Source organism: Schistosoma mansoni, assembly GCF_000237925.1.
Source record: "Schistosoma mansoni, WGS project CABG00000000 data, supercontig 0268, strain Puerto Rico, whole genome shotgun sequence".
NCBI classification, from domain to species: Eukaryota; Metazoa; Platyhelminthes; class Trematoda; order Strigeidida; family Schistosomatidae; genus Schistosoma; species Schistosoma mansoni.
This window is the reverse complement of record NW_017386131.1, coordinates 6,527-25,949: the sequence shown is the minus strand read 5'-3', so window position 1 is coordinate 25,949 and position 19,423 is coordinate 6,527. Positions and strand designations below refer to the sequence as shown.

At 36.7% G+C, this 19,423-nt stretch overlaps 2 protein-coding genes across 2 annotated transcripts in view; one reads left to right on the top strand and one right to left on the bottom strand.

Annotated features, from left to right (window-relative positions):
• Positions 1–9,292, top strand: part of Smp_205270 (unnamed protein product) — a gene marked incomplete at both ends in the record, with an annotated part of 12,149 nt that extends 2,857 nt beyond the window's left edge. The window contains 2 exons of the mRNA XM_018790654.1: positions 8,318–8,499; positions 9,245–9,292. Of these exons, the coding sequence (XP_018647397.1) occupies positions 8,318–8,499; positions 9,245–9,292 (230 nt within the window). The remainder of the gene's footprint in view (positions 1–8,317; positions 8,500–9,244) is intronic.
• Positions 9,293–17,241: 7,949 nt separating this feature from the next.
• Positions 17,242–17,385, bottom strand: Smp_176130 (plasma membrane calcium-transporting atpase,putative; the record flags this gene model as incomplete). The annotated part of the gene is made up of 1 exon (XM_018790643.1): positions 17,242–17,385. The coding sequence occupies one exon, from the start codon at positions 17,383–17,385 to the stop codon at positions 17,242–17,244; it is 144 nt and encodes a 47-aa protein (XP_018647396.1).
• Positions 17,386–19,423: the final 2,038 nt, after the last annotated feature.

Genomic DNA, 19,423 nt, shown 5'->3' with positions numbered 1-19,423 from the left:
CAATGGGAAGATTCAAACAAACAATACTAAGTCAATTTACCATTGAATTAGATAATAAACATAAATTATAGTTATCTGGTCTGAATTCGTGTAGTAGCCTCGACAAATCGTTGGAGACGTTGGATGATATAACTTGGAATTGGTCACAGAGGCTTAAATGCATTTACTTTTTATTCTCCTGTAGATCTTAAGTTCCAGTTGTTCTATTCCTATTACCTTTAGTCTTTTTGAACCATATTCTTAATATTTAGTGTTTACACTGGCGTATTATTTCGATTCTCTTGGCAACTTGAGCTGGCACAAATTTTTATCAGACTATTCGTTGATTATAAATAACTGACATTGTAGACTATTCCACTACATATTAAGATAAAACAAGGTCATTTTACATTGATACATTGATGATACTAATCACACTATTACCTCATTTATATTGATTGATTTTCAATGTAATGCTAGTTTAGTTTCCAACACCAATAGTATTTCGTCGATTCACTGATGATTTGGTTACTAGTCTGGGTGAATTGACATCGTGTGTGTTATTTCTTGATGCTCTTAGTCTAGAATAGATTTACTTGAACTACAGACCACGTTGCATTCTGATTGACGGGATTCGATCAGCACCTAGAACTAAACGAGTATGAGATTCTTTGTACTTAGTATCTCAGTTCTACAAGAAATCAGTTGTGACTTTATTGCGCCAGTATTACAGTCTCAGACTATAATAATGGATAATTTCGGGCGAAAACCCACTAGCTGCATCAGTTTTCTCAGTACTGGATGTTCATTTCATCTTAGTAGATATCCACGAACCCGCATCCGGTAATCGAACCCAGAACCGCCATTTTTCGCTTCAATGCCTAATCTCTAAACTACTGAGTCGGAATTCAATGATGATGTGGTGTGTACTACCTATGCTGACAAATATAAATAGTATGTAGCAGCAATCATATGTGGTATGCCTGCCAGCAGAAGGTTGAGATGATTGAATTGAAGGGAGGCAGAGAACAATTGTAGTAACAACTGAAGTGAAAGAATCATGAGGCGTGTAAAGGACAACTGAAGGGAGATGTGCAGACGATGTATTTAAAATGTGTTTTTCATATATTGGGAAGCCACTTTGTAATTTCGCGTTAAGCAATAAATCTTCTTTACCCCACCTGAGTTCTCGTTTAGTATAGTGCTAATGCCTAACTTCAACAAATCCACGATACTCCTTAACCATCATTCATTGCTTGCGGCAAATAACTGTCCCACATCAAAACGGTTGAGCTCTATTGATCAAACCATCACACTAGGACTCCAGGAGTTATAACTTGAACCTAGTCATTGTTGAGCATAAGATAGTGATCCAGCTCAGATCAGCATGTAATTTAAACTATGGAAATCCTATAATCTCAACAAACCTCCCATACTACTAATCCATATATATTGTTTTCTGTAACCTTGTGAAAACGGAATAAATTGAAATTATAAGAATTTAAGCAACTATTGTGTAAATTAGCAGACAGGCAGTGAAGCATCGTAAGGAGATGTAGTAGCAGGTGACCAACAATTGATTCATACGCTATTTTTCCCTCAGGATACTGGAGCCCATGTGCACCATTGGTCTGGAATCGGGGTTTTCCAACTCCCCTAGGTGGACCCTCCATGTCCACCAACCCGGTAAAGTGCCGGGCATTCGCTTTTCGTCCTCTCAATTTCGTAAAGAACACCCCACCATTGTGAGAAGGCAGTGAGTAGGACTTCCCTGGCAGAGGCTATATACGTGTGGCCATATGAGAGCATTTCTAGAGGGAGAGCGGACTCTCCCCACTCTCAGCCGTACCAGGGCATTTGGGGGCAGTTGACTTTAAATAAACCCATGATAGTGAACAAGAACATCAATCGGGACAAACGGATGTATTTGAATTCAAAATTACAGAATGCCTTAGTAAAATCTGAGAATCATACAGTAAATACTTCATTTGTAAAATGTCAATCAATCGTCTCAGACTTCGTTGTTCTTTCATTTCCATACCAATCATTCTCTATTCTCGTTCTTTCCTCTTCAATTCTCTTAACCTTCTGCCCCCAGGCACTTCACTTCCGATTGATGATACATACTACTTATGTCTGTCGACATCAGTAATACACACCACACTAATAATTATTTGATTAAATCAAACGGTTGCTCAATTTCGTGGATTGGTTGAAGTTAGACATAAACACCATGGGATGCCGGCTCAGTGGTCTATCGGTTCAGTGCTCTGGCGCGAGACTGGTAGGTTCTGGGTTCGAATCTCGCGAGGTGAGGTCGTGGATGCGCAGTGCTGAGGAGTCCCACAATATGATGAGAGGACCGGCCAGTGCTTCCAGGTTTTCCCTGGTGGCCTAACTTCAGTTGACTCACGCTTTCAACTATGATAAATCGAATTTATCAGTTTTCTGTGATCGATATTGACTTAATCATATGAGGTTAGTTAATAATGAGAACATAATCTGTTTATAATGACAATCACATACTGAAATATTTTAACAACACACAGTTTTAATCAGATTTTTTCAATCTGAGTCATAACAAAAATTTTAACTGTTAACAAGAAAAGAGACAACTAAGTTTGTTTAAATTCACTTGTTATTGTTTGCTCGTTTAGTAGCTAAGTGGATAACAGGATAGTGTTCGAAGCGAATGGTACAGAGTTCGAATCCCGGAGTGAATAACAATCCTGGTATACAGGTACATTCAGTTGATGGGTTCCAAGTACGACGAAACGCGCGTCCTGAATTCTATTGCTAGTCATCATCCATCTTTGCTTATAATTTTGCTTAAATTCATTTTTTATTGTTTGGTTGGATCTTTGCAATTATGCTTAGAGTTGTAATTGATCAGTCTCTTATTGGCATATGTACATTCTGTGCGGATTGCCTCGATATTTCCTTAAATCACAATCACTACAAGCAAAGATGGGTAGTAGCTAGCAGTGGAATCCAGGATATGAGTTTCGTCCTTTTTAGGACTCGTCAGGTGAGTGTACCTATAAAACTGAGAAAAAGATGATACATAATTGAGACCATAAACCGATAAACCTTCGTTCACCATTGAAAACTTGGAAGCACACAATAGCCGTTTGCTCCTAGTATAAGACTTCACAACGGTGCATGTTCAGGAACCCGCATTCGACAATCAAACGTAGGACCATCTGTCTCTCACATAAGCGCCTAATCTCTAGGCCATTGAGCTAGTATTCAATGGTGTTAATGTCTAACCTAAATCATTTTACCTCAACAATCTCCACAAACCCTTATTGAAAAATGATATTTGTTGAACTAAACTGGCGTATATATAAGTTTATGATTGATTTCGATCTGTTAGATCTAAATGTTGAACCTTTTTCAAATTCAATCACTTCAATAAGATGATCACTTCAATTACCTTGATAGTTACAGGCACTTTGATTAGATCGATGATTCAGAGAAATTTCACACATGTTGCAAAGTTTGATGAGTTTATCTTAATTGCATCATGGACTGATCTCGATGACGGTAAATATGCTCTAATAATGATCACTTACTTACTTACTTACGCCTTTTACTCCCAATGGAGCATAGGCCGCCGACCAGCATTCTCCAACTCACTCTGTCCTCGGCCTTCCTTTCTAGTTCTATCCAGTTTTTGTTCATTCTTCTCATGTCTGTCTCCATTTCTCGATGTAATGTGTTCTTTGATCTTCCTCTTCTCCTTTGGCCTTCAGGATTCCATGTGAGGGCTTGTCTTGTAACGCAATTGGGTGATTTCCTCAAAGTGTGCCCTATCCACTTCCAGCGTCTCTTCCTGATTTATTCTTCCTCTGAAATCTGGTTTGTTGTCTCCCACAGTAACTTGTTGCTCTAATAATGATAGCGCTTCGTATATTTGTGTGAGAAATCAAAATTTCAATGTTAGACAACTTGTATGTTTTGATTAACTAAGTGAAATTAACAATATCGGATTGCCAAAATGCTTGAAATCGATATAAGAAAATATATTTTGTAACCAAACAGTAAATATGATACGGTATTTAAGCTAGATCAAAAGAAATACTTGTTCCTGATGAAGATTGTATGCTAAGTGTTATAACTTGTAGCCTGGATTCCCTGGTAAATTTATCACGTGGTAATACCACCAATTAGAGAGCAGTGAATTATCGATCGGACCGATGACATATGAAGCCCGTACGAGCAGTCTACAGTACTTGCCGGTCCTGCTTTCTGCCTAACCCAGACAATTAGGTCCACAACACCAATCTCAGCCCCTGCGGTATGAATCATTATATTTCAAACATACTGAGTTTATATACCAACCAGACTGACCACATCGTACCATACAATAGTAAACAATATTAGTACAACATTTAGCTAAATGTGGCTGTGAATAAGGGAGATAGTAATTGATAGACAGCCCATAGCTCAAAAATGGTAAATCGTACAATACTAGTTCATAGGTCAAAATGAAGCTTATAGTAAGGGAGACACGAATATGGATAGTTTAGTTATTTAGCGATTATACGATAAAAAATATATGCACAGTATTGGTTCATAAATGGATCCCAAAAGTTACCATTCATTATTCCTATCAGGACATAACACTAAGCTACTTGACATAATTTAAGAGAACAGCGAATAATGTCTTTGTGGTAAGTTAATGGTCTCCCATTCGAACTCCCGCCTCTAAATGTCAATCTCCAGCTCTTTAAATTTTTTGAATAAAAGGGTGGAAAAGCAACATTCCATTTTAGCTGATGTCATTGCATGTTGAATTATCTGAAGCCGAATATATAATTCCAGTTCAACTCCTATTTCGTATTGCAGCTAATGTTAATTAGCGACGAAAACCTCGTGGGCCTATTACTCTGATCCTCAACATTAGCCCAACTTCTCATACGTAACTTTAACCTTGTTCCTCTACGATAATGAATAATTTAACATGTAGATGATTATATATCCTATCAACGCCACTATTCCATTGTAATTGTTTTTTGCTTTTTATGATTAATTGTTTTATAACTAGGTAACTTTTCCTGATTGGTTGACAAATCACTCAAGGTCGTCAGTATAATATACTTTTATTACGACAACCCATAGAAAACCATACAACATTGGACAAATGTTCAATCTAGTATGGGATTCCTCACTATTGAACATCCACAACCCAAGTCAGAGACTGAGTCTAGATCTTTAAGTCCATATATATAGGAGAGCACGTTATATTTCGACCACTGCCTTGACATTCGAAATTCCACTTTAGAGTAGATAGAATCATTTTTATATTGAACCAATATCTACAAGCCAGATGTCCTAACATGCAATTACCTGAATACTAGTGGCTAACTACGAAAAGAATACCTAGAGTTGTAGCGAAAATCTATGACCGATGACATTCAGCTTTATTAAGAACAAGACAGTTATCCTAAATGATAGTGACTGATTATCGTTTAACATAGAAAAAAGACTAATTTTACAAATATAGACCCTTGAAAGCAGTTGTAGTGGTCAGGCTTGGACGTTCCAGGCTGTAAGCACTTAGGAGGAGAATTACAGATGTTATTATCCAGTACTTCATGTGTTTATTTTTTTCAACGTTTTTCTTATTAAACTACATTCTTTACTAATTTTATAAAATTTGCATAAATGACCCATAAATGACCAACGATTACGCCTGGCGGGATTCGAACCCAGGACCTATCAGGCCCCAAGAGGTATTTCCTGCAGTTCTAGTGAGAGGCAGTCACCAGTGAAGTTCAACCAGGTCTGTTGTGAGATAGTAACTCACTGAAGACAATGGTGGATGTATCACTCAATTTTGTGGACTGGTTAAAGTTAGACAATAACATCGTTGGATGTCGGCTCATTGATCTAGAGGTTAAGCGTTCGCTCGCGAGACTGATAGGTCCTGGGTTCGAGTCCCATGAGGCGGGATCGTGGATGTGCACTGTTGAAGAGTCTCACAACAGGACGAAACGGCCATCCAATGCTTCCAGGTTTTCCATGATGATCTAGCTTTAATTGATTCATGATCTCAACTATTAAAAATTACTATAATATCCACAAAAACCCCTTCTAATATATATTACTTATCATAAATAAGTAGTACCTGAAATTGAATAGTTTATATTCAATGTAAACATTCGGAACTTAATGAATTAACATTGAAATAGATTACAAACTATTGATTCCAATTATTGTTTAAAATTGTAGACATGTTTTTTTTAAAAATATAAACATGGTGATTAGTTTAGATAGGAAAAACAAAACAGTTACTAATCATAGGATAGATTGAATGTTTCAATCATTTAATGTGCATGGCGTACATTTTGAAAAAAAACAAACAAACTGTACAACCGATGGATAGTGGCTAGCAGTGGAATCCAGGACGCGCGTTTCGTCCTATTTGGGACTCGTCAGCTGGATGTACCTGCATCTGAGTTGATGTTCACTCTGGGACTCGAACCCAGTACCCTCGCTTCAAACGCCATGCTTGTGAATTAAGGTATATCGAGGCAATACGCACAGTATGCACATATGCCAATTAGAGACTGACCAGTTGCAGTCTGAAACACATCGATGGGAAGATCCAAACAAACAATACCAAGTGAATTCAAACTGTACAACCTTTCAAAATATTCAACCAATGAACATTTAACCAGTAGTCATAAATCTGATTGGTTGATATTGACAACAACTGGTGTGTTGTCTACTTGTATCTTCTTATTGTTGTTAACGTCTGTAATTGATCAGTCTCTTAATGACATATGTTCATCTTAAGGTGGTGGTTAGAGGTGGTCAACAGGAAACCCTGGACCCGTGTTTCGTTCTACTTGGCAGTCGTCAGCAAGGTGTACTTGTAATCTTGAGGAAACTGGTGCTCCCTGACGGATTCAATCCCGTGTCACTCAGCTTCACAGTCGATCAGCACTAAGAAGGATTTGACAAGCATGACATTGATCACCATCCAGTGATCAATCAATTGTGATATGTTCATCTTGTACGGACAGCTTCGATATTGCCTTAAGTCACAAATTTTATAAGCAATGGTGGACTTAGGACTCAGTGGCTGAGTGGATAACATGTTGGCGTTTGAAGAGAATGGTACTAGGTTCGAATCCTAGAGTGAACATCAACTCTGAGATGCAGGTACATTCAGCTGACGAGTCCCAAATAGGACGAAACGCATGTCCTGGATTCCACTGCTATCCACTATCTATCTTTGCTTATAATCTTATGGTTTGTTTCGATTATGTATTTGGCAATAGAGGATGATGGATGTTTATCCTCTGCTCATATTGGGTCATTTGATTCTATTTGTTTCCGTAACCATTTTGCTACATGTTCACACACCCTAATTTTCAGATCACCATTGCTCCTCCCTATGTATGTGTGACCACACACATTTAAATTGGTAAACACAGTGGGATGTGACACAATCGTTCTTATGTCTTTTGGGTTTTGAATAAAGCATGGACCTCGTTCTCTCATTGATAATGACCTTCGTTGCATAATACGTTTTGTTGATGACTGATTTAAGCTTTTGTTTCAATAAATATCAGACAATCCAAAAACAATACATCGATCAGATTGGAAGTGTTTTGTAGCAGTTTTCTCTACAAAAAGTAGTGAAATCGGTGTTGTTTGTTAATTATTTTGAATCCATGTCTGCTGTTGATCTTATGTGTACGATCTATTAGGTGCCTAACGATTGATGTTGTAAAGACGTTACTGCTTTTCAAGTATTGATTCCTTGGAAAGTGTTCAGAAAATCTGACAGAGGGTGTTGCAAGTAAGTGTAGGTTTATGAATGTGATTAACAGTGATATTATTAGGGTATTGATCTTAGAATGGCCAAGTGAACAATGACAAGGAGAGCCCTAACGATCATAAATAGCCGACATTTTGTAAAAAGCCTATTCTTTCCTGTCTTCCGTTCAAGGGTATTAAGATTCCCGAAAGAATTAGTGGATGAATAAACGCAGCACTGAGAGAAAACTTTCCTATAGCTCATTCGGTTTCACTATGTGACAGTAAATTTTTGTTGAGTTAGAGATGTAATCATTCGTCTATTCAGATCACAACTGACATTCTGTAGGAATGGCTGGGAAGTTGGGTGGCAGGATCAAGTCCTCCAGGGAGTACCAGTTCCCTCAAGATTACAGGTACACCTTGCTGATGAATGTTTCATACCACGAAATTGAGGTCTAGGGTTTCCTGTCCACCACCTTAATACTAAACAGTTTATATCCAATTAAAGATTTGACTACTACTAACTCGTTTTTTTTGTCACTATCTTTTCTTTATTATTTAGAAGAAGTTTCCCTTAAACTCTTAGACGTTCTACCAACCAGTGTACTACTAAATGTATTCGATGTTAAATTATTAGATCAATGTGTAATATGCATGGAGAAGTATTGTATTGGGGATGAAGTGATACGACTTCCATGTTTTCATGCGTTTCATGAACATTGTTTTATAGACTGGATTTTAGAGGTAACTTTTAATACATTTGATAACATCAGTATTAATATTTAAGTATAGGATTGTTGAGTCTTATTGAAATTATGGACACATTATTGTTAGACAACCATTGAAAAACCGGAAGCACTGAACGGTTGTTTCCATCTAGTATGGGACTTTTCAGTAGTACACATACACAAACCTGCCGTAAGCAATCGCCCGCAAAAAACCTATGGTCTTGCATACGAACCCTTATCCTTTAGATCTTTGAGCTGGCATTCAGTGGTGTTTAGGTTTAACTTCTATCAATCCATGGTATTGAGAGACCATCTTCCATTGTCTCCAGTGAGTAACCATCTTATGTGGTGTTGTGGAGATTGCTAAGCGTGAATTTTCATGTTACTACCAGTTTTTGATTTGACAAACAATAAAAACAAGGAAGTACTAGACGAGTTTTTCCTCCTAATATAGGATTCCTCGATAATGTGCATTCACGATCTCACTGAGAGCAGATTCCAGGAGCTTCGAGCCTCATAACGAATGTTCCGGGTAAAGTCGTTGATGCGCACTAATTAAGACTCACATTTGGACGGAATAGCTGTTACGTACTCCCAAGATTTCGATGGTTGTCTAGTCAAAGTCAGACATATAAAAAGATGATATTCAAAAAAATGACCGGATAGTTTGTTTTAGCTGAACATCATGATGATCCATACATTCAGAATTATTGATTTATACTTTATCATTTTTCATGCTTTCTTTCTTTTTGTTCATCAAGTGCTTAGAATGTCCAATATGTCGATGGCCAGTTTTTGAATTTGAGTAATGCTAAAAGAAATGACTTATCTTGTTATATTGATCTAATTAAATACCATTCTAATCATCTTATTGTTAAAGACTAATGTAAATAGCCTTTGAATATCTAAAATACTTTTTATAACGGTCTTTTTTTTAATACAAAAGTTAATTATCTTATCAGTAAAAGGTAAAGTTATCTTCAATATATGCTCCCAAATGCCCTGGTATGGCTGAGAGCGAGGAGAGTACGCTCTCCCTCTCGAAATGCTCTCATATGGCTACGCGTATACAACCACTAACAAGGAAGTTCTACTCACTGTCTTTTCGTGGAAAGGGTGTTGTTTACGAAATTGAGAGGACGAAAAGCGAATGTCCGGAGCTTTAACCAGGTTGGTGAACATGGAAAGTCCACCTTGAGGAGTTGGAAAACTCTCATTCCAAACCAATGGTGTACATGGGCTCCACTATCCTGAAGGAACAAATGGAGTATGAGTCCATTCTTGGTCACCCGTTACCATGGAACTACATCTTACGTTGCTCCATTGCCTTGTGAACCAGATCTTTAGGTCAAAGGCTCCGGGTGTGGCCCCCTAAGTAAACCACCTGCTTCGGTTTGGGCACTCGGGTAGTATCACAGCCCTTACATAAATTAGATGAGGTTTGTGTTTTTCGATTTACATTCATCAATAAGATAGATTAGAAACTATTAAGATGATGTTACTATATAACGATTAAAAGTGTATTACATAATGCTATTCAGAGATAGTCATTTTGAACTCTGTCAATGGTTCCAAGTTGAATGAAGAACTTAAATGTTGTAAATACTATTCTCTATGAAGTTATGGATGATCACTGTTGAGATATCTGGAATTCATCTTGAAAACACGTCAAGTACTTTGATACCATGAAGCATATATACAACTAATAAGAGATTGATTTGTATTGAATGTTTGGACGTTGTTGTGAATGTTGTGAACTGTAATTGATCAGTCATTTTTGTAATATGTGAATCCTGAATCACTATATAACTCTGCTTATAATCCTTATGAATTAATGGCAGAATAGGGGTGATTCGAACAAAATATTTATATGCTAACAAAGACTGGTCAATTTCTGTTCAAAAAACCAAAAAGAAAATTCAAATAAACAGTACAAATGAATTACAACTCCCTTCGTTGCTAAAGTCAGCTATTCGAGGTTACTAGCTAAGTGGTTAATGTGTTTCGCATTTGAAATAAAAGGAACTGGGTACAAGTCCCTATGTGAATATTAACATTGAAGTAAAGGTAAATCCAACTGATAAGCTCCTAATAGAATGAATCGCTTTTCCTGTGTCCCACAGGTGTGTCCCAAAGATGTTATTAGGTTCGAGTCCTACGTGTGGGATCGTAGGTACTCATTGCTGAGAAGTTCCACAGTAAGACGAAACGGACATCCATTTCTTCGAGGTTTTCAATAGTGGTCTAGCTTATATCAACTCATGACTTCAACTATTAAGAAAGTCACTACAATCTCCACACAGCCCCATTCTAATAAGACTATTTACACTCATAAATAGAAGAATTAAGACTATACAAATATCAAGATTGATAAATAGAAATGAAATAACTTGATCTAATCACTTATACATATGGTTAGAAGAATTTTAGAAAAATACCTAAAGGGCTATTAGTTTTTTTCTTTATTCATGAACAACTTTATTGACAAATCAATACAGTTAATCAGAGGAAACGTTAATACTACTACTACTAATAGTAGTAGTAGTAGTATTGTGGTGTGGTCTACTTATATCCATATAAGTAGTATATAGTGTTGGTCAGACATGGAATGTATTTTGGCAGAAAATCGATGAGGGAAGAACTGGAATGAAGCACAATCGGTAGGAAAATGCATGACCAATGGAATGAAAGAAGAAACAGTGAAGATTGAAACAATTGGTTGTTAATTTGCAAATTGACTGTTCATTTTATGGTTATCAGAATTTACTGAGATAGTCTGTAATCTTTGCTTAAATACATTCGATTGTCCCCAACCAGTGTTCTGTTCACTACAGTATTACAATAAATGAATGAAAAATGCTTATTCATTTTAATCTTGAATCGAATAGATCAGAGGGGGTTTTGTGGAGAATTTAGTATTTTCATAGTTGAAATCATGAGTCAAATGAAGCTAGGCCACCATGGAAAACCTGAAAGCACTGGACGGCCGTTTCGTTCTATTGTGGGACTCCTCAGCAGTGCGCTGAATAGTTGTATAGCTGTATAAATCTATTAAATCGATTGCTTGCGTGCCCTGTTTCATAATATATGAAGTAATAAGACCGCCAATTAGAGAGGAGTGATTTATCGATCAGAGCAATGAGACACAAAAAGTCGTATGAGCAGTCTAGAGTACTTGTCGGTCCTGCTTTCTGCCTAACCCAGCCAGTTAAGTTCAGAATACCAATAATAGCCTCTGCAATATGAATGATTATTCTCAAACATACTGAGTTTATATACCAAACAAAATGACCACATCGTACCAATAAAATGGAAAATAACAGAAGGGGTTTTGTGGAGATTTCAGTATTTTCGTTGTTGAAATCATGAGTCAATTGAAGCTAGATCACCATGGAAAACCTGGAGGCACTGGACGGCCCTCTCATTCTATTGTGGGACTCCTCAGTAGCGCGCATTCACGATCTCGCCTCGCAAGATTCGAACCCAGGACCTATCTGACCTACCAGGTCTGTTTGGGAGATATAAACTCACTGAAGACATTGATGAATGGTTGCTTAATTTCGTGGATTGGTTGCAGTTAGACATTAACACCGTTGGATGCCGGCTCAGTGGTCTATATGTTCGAATCTCGTGAGGCGCGATCGTGGATGCGCACTGCTGAGAAGTCCCACAATAGGAAGAAAAAAGCCGTCCAGTGTTTCCAGGTTTACCGTGATGACTCATGATTTCAACTATATAAAATCACAGTTACGATTGTTGAAACGTTCATAATTGATAGGAATTTTAAATCAGTGACTTAATGGTCAAAAGTAATTCATTTTGTATTGTTTGTTTGAATTTTCTCAATTATGCTTAGTTTTGTGATTGATCAGTTTCTTATTGGCATATGTACATCCTGCACGGATCGCCTCGATATTGCCGAATGCCACAAGACTTATAAACAAAGATGGATGTTGACTAGCAGTGTGATCCAGGACACACGTTTCGTCCTATTTTGGATGAGCTTTCTGTATCCGTGATGAGATTTCGTCACACACCAGACCACAAGGGCTGATGAGACTCCCAAGATAAGTGAAGCAGTCAACATGCTCAACTACTTCACTCCCTATCATTAGTCCAGGTGTCGATGCAACCCAATCCTGAAGTAACATTTTGCACTTCGAGGAGGAGAATCGCATCCTGAACAAGCCTGCATTGTTGCTTATAGTGGTCAGAAGACTCTGCATTTTGTCAGCGTCTTCACCAAATAGAACTATGTCATCGGCATATTCCAAGTCAACAAGTGAGTCTCCCGGTAAAAGTTCAACTCCTGGGCGGGTGTGCACATTTTACATGGCTACCTAACTATTTTTCTAGTTGTTCCTGAAATATATTCTTAGCTTGCCTATCGTTAAGTAGAACCCTAAGAGGCCTCCTTGCAGCGTCTTTCCTACATCCAGCAAGACACAGACAAATACGCGCTCACACTCGAGCATGGTTTGAATCTAAACATGTGCTCCAGAATGAGCGACAGTCTTCTGCCGAGCCCCTCCATCGGTGTGATCTAGTCGGGTCCAACGTTGGGACGAATTCGGGGGCCGCCATGTCAAAAGATGTTTTTCCGTGTGCTTAAAGTTAGTATTTGAAAGAAACAGGTAGTTATCTGAGCATAGCTGCAACAGATGGTCACCATTATCTGTTTTTTGAGCCACCATAAGATCCACCCAGGAGTCTTTCCCTTTCGCTTAGTTTACCTACTTGAGCATTAAAGTCACCAGCCACCATTACTACATCAGAGCGCCTAGCTTTTCAGAGAAGGTCAGAAAGCTTTCTGTAAAACTCATCTTTTACATCATCTGAGCTGCAATCAGTGAGAGAGTAGGCAGAGGCAACGACGAGTGTCCCTATCTTTCCGAGTCCTTACTGTTCCGTTTAGCCGGATAGCTAACAGAAAACTGTCTACTGAGATCCAGTCTAAAAGAGATAGTTCTGCCGTAGGACTCAATGCTATACCTACGCCAGAGAGTCCACGGGAAGCAGCATTACGGCTTCCAGATACACGAAGCGTGAATCGAGATGGTTCTTTATTTTGATATGGTGAGGTTAAATGAATGACGCTACTCGGATCCTTTATGACTTGTTAGCTCCGTTCTTCAAATGGCCTTACAGCTGAAGACGGAAATCCGTGAGGTAAGGTGAGGCATGACATTTTTAGGGTCGACCTTTTCTAACCCCTTCCTTGCTTGTGAGAAGGCAGCATCGCTGCAGATGCTGGTTGTCCGAGGGAAACACCTTACTGCTGTCACACCCCTCTACAGTCATCAGCACCACTTCGCCCTCAAACCTTGAGTTGTTGCTTTTAGTCTTACCGTTCTCCAATCGACCTACCTGGCATGGTAGAACCTACAGGAACATATGTTCCGGCCAATATAGCTCGGTTGGGTCATCACGATAGGTAAGCCCGACCACCACGTCAAGGTAGCAGCTACGGTCAAGAATAGGTCAGCTACAAGTCAATTGGGAGTTAATCTCAGCTGAGTTAAATTTATTCTGCTTTTCCCTAGCATACTTAGTCAAAATTATTAAAACAATAAATTAGGTAAAAGGAGATAGTCGGTAAGAAGAAATCCTAGATCTAGGTTTCTTAGGAATAGACAGTCATCAGCATAACATGCCTATAATCTTAAGGGGACTAATGTTTCATATGGAATCCTAATCCATCTACTGACGAATACCTCCAACCTGATCAATAGAACCCAATCAGTTCAAAATGAAAATTACTTCCCACTTCATTAGATACTACTAAAATCGCCGCCTCCGCTTCCCCAATTGTCTTCAACAACAAAACGTAAAGATATTAATTATAGTAAAAGTAATGGAAGTAATGGTATTATTATTAACAGTACAATATTATTATTAATAATTGAAATAAACGAGTAATCATAGAAGTTTTCGTTTGTTGTGCAACAAAAAAACTGGGAGAAAGAAATTATTGATCGGTCAATGATTAAATGGGGGTAGTAGTAGTAGTATGAGTAGTAGTTAAGAGAGATTTATCTCGAAAGGGGGTGTGTTTTATACTCATTAAAAAGGGGAAGAGTGAAGAATCAATGGTAATTATAGTAACAATAATAATAATAATAATAGTATTAGTTGTTGTAATAATAGTAGTAAAACGAACGTTGTTTACCTCAGAGCAGCAGTAATAATAATCATTATCATTGTAATAATAATAATAATAAGATTGGTAAGTAATAGGTAGTTAACCAATTCATTTTCAATCTGTTTTCCATTTATCCACCCCTTCACTCACTCACACACACATATATAGAGTTCCTCTTGTGAACCCATGGTAACTCATGAGCATACACACAAGAAGGGTATAAAGTATAAGAGTCTAAAAATTAAATCAACTACTTTAGCCAAATATGAATCCATTGTGTTTATGTGAGTATTCATTCAAATGATTGAACATTGAACAACAGGTATATATTGACACATTGAATACATAGATATATACCTGTATTTGAGCAAGAGGATAGTACACATGATAGTATTAAGGAAATAGATTGAATTCATGTGTTTGTGAAAAAAAAGAAGGCAACCAATTTGAGTTCATATATATAGATTGTTAATAATCACCATAGTTATTATAAAATTAATTGAACAACGATAACCCTGGTAACAGCACTTAAAAGAAACAGGGGGGGGGAACTATTACACAACTGATAAAAACAAAATGAAGATAGAAAGAAGAATGAATAACCAAAAAATACTCAATGATGTCTAGTTTACATGTATTGATAATGTGAATATACACAAACTAACACACACGTACATACATAAGCAGCTTCATGTAAACATGAATGAGGAAGGGGGGAGGAGAGGAAAAAGACAACTGGGAATATTGGTAATCAGATGATTAAGCAGAAAGAATTAAGGAAAGAGAGAAAATTAACATGTAAGATTCATATTGACAGTTACATTTATAAGTGTATATGCTTCAATATATATATGCGTGTGTAACGGGTGGAGGGGGGGAGTAAACAAACACTCCTACAATAATTCTGATAAAGATTTTTCCCCTCAAAAATATCTAAGACTTGCTCATTTCACAGCATCGACACGACGCACGATGAATAATTCGCCCAAAGTAGGATTGTTGAAGAGTAGTAGTAGTAGGCGTACCTAAATATTTTTAGCAAAGCATAATGCAGTACGGAGGCGGCAGTATACTCAACTTGTATGTGTGCATATACGTTTGAATATGCACAAGTTTATTTATGATTAGCAAAAATATAGAGAATAACTAAATTGATGTAAAGGGTGGGGGTGTATAGCGCAGAAAAAAGAACTTTGATGGAGAAAAAAAACATAATTAATCAACAACAACTTAGTTGCTGAGTGAAATCATAAATTCGTTAGCCAAAAAAAGGAATACTGTTAATTTGTTTTTTCTTTTAAAAAAATAAGGAAACTAAGCCAAAAGAGGAAGAAAAAGCACTGGCACTGGTGAATACACACACATACATAAAAGAAGAAATTACATAATCGGGTCCTGTTTCTTTTTATTCTGGTCACATATCTGCATTTTGTGTAAACAAACATACACATAGATAAAATAGATCAGTAGTATTTTCAAACACTCATTAAAAAAAAACAAAGATCAGACAAAATTAAAACGGACTAAATTAGCAGTGGTTCCAAACAGACAGACAGACAGACAGATGGAGAGAAAGTATAGAACAATAGCAAATCTCATGCTTCGAGTCCGGACAACAACACACTGTACAAATATGTATATCTATGTATATATTTGCATGAGAGAGAGAGAGCCAGAGGGGTAACAAACAGGCTTATATATTAAACCTTCATGAAAAATATTCATCATCATCATCATAGTAATGATTATTGTTGGATCAATCCATTTATGGTAAAAAAAGGCAACAAGTTAATGAGTACCTTGTTACAATACTACTAATAATACTACTTATAATAAGCCAACATTGAAATTTATGTAAAAACTGTAATATTGAAATAAAATCAAACCATTTCAGATGTAAAGTAATATCAATATTGTAAGGTGTAAATAATACTATGAATCTGTCTAATGTAACGTTCATTCTTAAAAAATTCTCTTATAAAATACTAAGGAGAAAACAAAATGTAGATAGAGAGGGAGAGGGATAGTAATGAAGGTAGGCGAAAAGAGAGAAGAGAATGAAGATGAAAGATTGAAGAAAAAGTAAACGAACAATACAATAATGTTGCTTTAAAAAGAGGGAATTTCGACTCCCCCTTCCCCCCCAAAAAAAATGGATGCAGTACATATTGTCTGTTATTACATGTATTGTAATGTGTTGAAGGGGGTAATCGTCAATTCATGGAAATAAGAATAAACAACGATAACAGCAGAGACAATGGCAACATTAAACATATAATGCTAATTACATACCGTTTACATAAGAAAATTGAGCACGTACACACACACACACACCTAGAGAGTTGCAGCTTATGTGTGGAAATATATATAAGTGTGTGTGAGAGAGAGAGGGGGGGAGATTTTGTGTATAGGGAGGAAAGAAATACAAATTTCGCATACATTTAGGTCTTTGTAATAATTGATATGATCAACTATCTATTAAGGGTAACGTACAGATCAAAAGGTATAATTCTGTTTAGTATTTAATGATATATATCAAGCGTTGACGCCAATACTGATGCTTATGCATCCATACAAACATATACGCATAAGCGTATTCAACACAGATAAATGTAATTAAGACTCATCCGGAGCATCAGCATCCACATACTCAATACTGGAATTTTGACGTTGTCTAAATGCCAACGAACCAATACTTCTACGATGTTCCAAATCAATATGCGGTCCAAGTCCCATACGGAATGCATCGACCACTTTCATCTGATGATAAGTAGGGTAGGTTTCACCAACATTATTGATTAGAAGCGAGTAGAAATTTAAAAAAAACAAAAAACAAAAAAAGGTTTTATTATTTGTGAAAAAAAATTCTTTAACTGTAAATTATATTTACATTGAACAAAATATCTAAACATCTGGTCAGTTTACGTAATTAAGACAGGATTCCTTTGCTTCGTCATTTCTACATCATCTCTACATATTACACATATTGTACAAAATGAAACAATTCCCCCCCCCTCCGATCTATATCGGAGATGGTAACTTATACAAAGATAAGATAAGCAATACTGTGATATATATGCGACCATATGCCTTATTGATAGTCGTAACAGTAACGAGTTCTGTATAGTTTAAACAGACAAACAAACAAACAAACAACGAATTACAACTGTCATCAAAACTAGCCTAACAACAAAGACTACTTAGATAAACGGCAATAAACAAAGAATGAGGGAGAAGAGATTACGCAACTCATAGTAATTAATGTGAGAACATCAGAGGAACAATCATAAGTGAACAATGAGAAAATGTAAGATCCCCATTTCGAGTGTCAGTCAATCAGTCACCCACAATGTAGGACCGGGCACGCATATGCATCAGTCCAAGTTGTCATACCTCATTAGCACAACAAGATGAACACAGTCATAGAAACAGTTACTTCAACTGTAGTAATATATAAAAGAAAGATTGCATGTAAGGATATGATACAGGGAGAAAGAATCAGTCGGTAGAAAGAAAGATATAAAGTAATTTTAATCTCATGGTTTAACGGGAAGACAAAGAGTGAATACATCTACGCCACTGTGATCGATTCTGAGCCATGTCACTCATAGTTCCCAACCATTGGTTACGATAGTCGCGCGGACCTCAACCAAATAGTTTGCATCTACCAACATGGCTTCACCGGAATGTTAGGTAGTTGAAAGTAATCAGTAAGAAATCCTTTTCATTCTAGGTTTCGTGTTAGTTTGGATATGTCAGCAGGGATGTTTGTAATCTTGAGGGAATCGAAATTCCCAACTTCAAAATTTAAAAAATTATCGTTGAGCTATTCGAGTACTGGTAGTAGAGAAGTCACTGGTCCTCGTTTAGTGAATAAGTTGATCTTCAGCAGTTAAAAATTCTCACAACTAGCGAAAAGTCACCAGCAAAAGATATGATTATCCAGTTTTCCCTCACATACATTTCTTTATTCACCTATTTAGAGGCAACTTACATTAAACTGAAAAACATCACCAATTGAATGCCCGACTCATCAAGATTCAACAAATATATAGGATATATAGACAATATAGACATATATAGACAAGTCATTCAATGAATGAGTCAAACTTTGGTATAATTATACTTAATCTATTTTATGAAGAAAAGAATCCCACATGTGGGATCATGGATGTGCACTGTTGAGGAACCTCATACTACGATGAAGCGGTTATTCAATGCTTTCAGGTTTTCAATGATAGTCTAACACTAATCCATTCATGAAATCAATCTAAACTCAACAATCTCCACAACTCTATATATATTGATAAAATAAAGAATGTTGTCAAGTGGAATCATGGAATCCCACATGTGGGGATCATGGATGTGCACTGTTGAGGAGTCTCATACTAGGATGAAACAAAGAATGTCGTCAAGTGGAATCGTTTATATATATATATATATATATATATATATAATTATTCAGACTATGCTTTATAAACATATATTTATACTTACTCCTTTGAAGAAATAGTATCATTTCAATTTTGCAAAACAATACATTCTCTCTGCTATAAATTATGGATATATTCTGTTATAGACTATGTTTAGTATGTATATCATAGAAGTACACACACACACACGCACACGCTTACACACACACACCTACTATGGCGTTAGAAACAAAAAATATATCCAAAATAAGGTATAAATAAAAGAAAAAAATGATAAGTAACACAATTAGTTAGTATTGTTGCCATGTTAACAAAAAATGAAATTCAGTTTTCAAAGGTTGAAGTGGAACAAAACAGGATTTCTT